General features: G+C 27.3%; 1 protein-coding gene across 1 annotated transcript in view; it reads left to right on the forward strand.

Annotated features, from left to right (window-relative positions):
- The first annotated feature begins 346 nt into the window (after positions 1 to 346).
- Positions 347 to 1,250, forward strand: part of LOC108693303 (prostaglandin reductase 1-like) — a 5,648-nt gene continuing 4,744 nt past the window's right edge. Inside the window, exon 1 of the mRNA XM_018202181.1 lies at positions 347 to 775. Within this exon, the coding sequence (XP_018057670.1) occupies positions 514 to 775 (262 nt within the window). The 5' untranslated portion in view covers positions 347 to 513. The remainder of the gene's footprint in view (positions 776 to 1,250) is intronic.

A 1,250-nucleotide genomic window follows, 5' to 3' on the forward strand; every position in this document is an offset into this window, starting at 1 on the left:
ATATATATATATATATACATATACATACATACATATAAATCTCAATTGTTTAAAATAAAAATTTATAAACTTTTTCACTTAATTTTTTGAAATCTTTCTTGTTATAGAATTTTGAGTTGCGAAGCACTTTTGGAGCACTTTATATACACTTTTTATCCACTTTCATATATACATTTAAGTTCTAATTGGCAAGAATTTTTGTCCAATGAATGTGACATACTTGTAAGGAGTGGTGTATTACATAACCAACTACTGCAATTTTGACGAAAATAAAGATAATTTGGATAAATTAATTCTTAATCGTATTCTGTTAATGTGATAATAATTCTGTTCGACATTTTTGTCTTAGTGCTTATTTATTGATGTAAAGTATGATAATTCAAACGGTTTTCAAATCACTTGATAACAGGTTCTAACTTTTCCTCGTTCCCCCTTTAAAACGAAGTTTAGAATCTACCTGATAAAGTAAGTGTTAAATGATTTATATACGAATATAAATATCGTGAAGAGATTATGTTCAAAACAATACGACGAAAGCTGCCGTGGAGTCATTATCGCTTTATCGCGACTGTCATTGCTCATTCCTTTCGAGCTAACGGTGAAATCACAGCAACGAGATCAGACTCGAGGAGCACTTGGATTCGAAAGTGTTCAACACAATCAAGCAAGATGGTGATGGCGAAAAAATACGTATTGGTGAATTATTTTGTGAACGAAGCAAAACCGACGGATCTAAAATTAGTGGAAGTGGAGTTGCCGCCGTTACAAAATGGAGGTAGAAAAAATTACATAATCATTATGAACATTATGCCTATGAACTCATCAAAACATATTATTACAAATGGCACGAGTTGTAACAGCAAGCGCGATTATTCAATTTAACTTCTTTTATCTCTTCGTGAAGATTATTTTGTGATAAAAATTAATGAATTAAAACATAACATAACATAAAATTCTTTTATTATAATCCAATTAATACAAATTAAAAGGTAACATTATTGTTACTTTTAGTTGGTGCTGATTAAAATGTTAGCAAGTTATTATATTCATACATTTATCTGTATTATCATATAATGTATATTTCGTTTGTTTTATAATTATAATATAATTATATATTACAGATACATATATATTATATATTCTACACAAACACACAATTGTATTATAACAGAAATTTATTAATTTATTATTTATTTATTTGAAACAAATTGAGAATTCTTAATTTGTACTATTGGATAAATTGTGTTTGT

This window comes from Atta colombica, unplaced genomic scaffold (assembly GCF_001594045.1).
Source record: "Atta colombica isolate Treedump-2 unplaced genomic scaffold, Acol1.0 scaffold9, whole genome shotgun sequence".
In the NCBI taxonomy this organism is placed as follows: domain Eukaryota; kingdom Metazoa; phylum Arthropoda; class Insecta; order Hymenoptera; family Formicidae; genus Atta; species Atta colombica.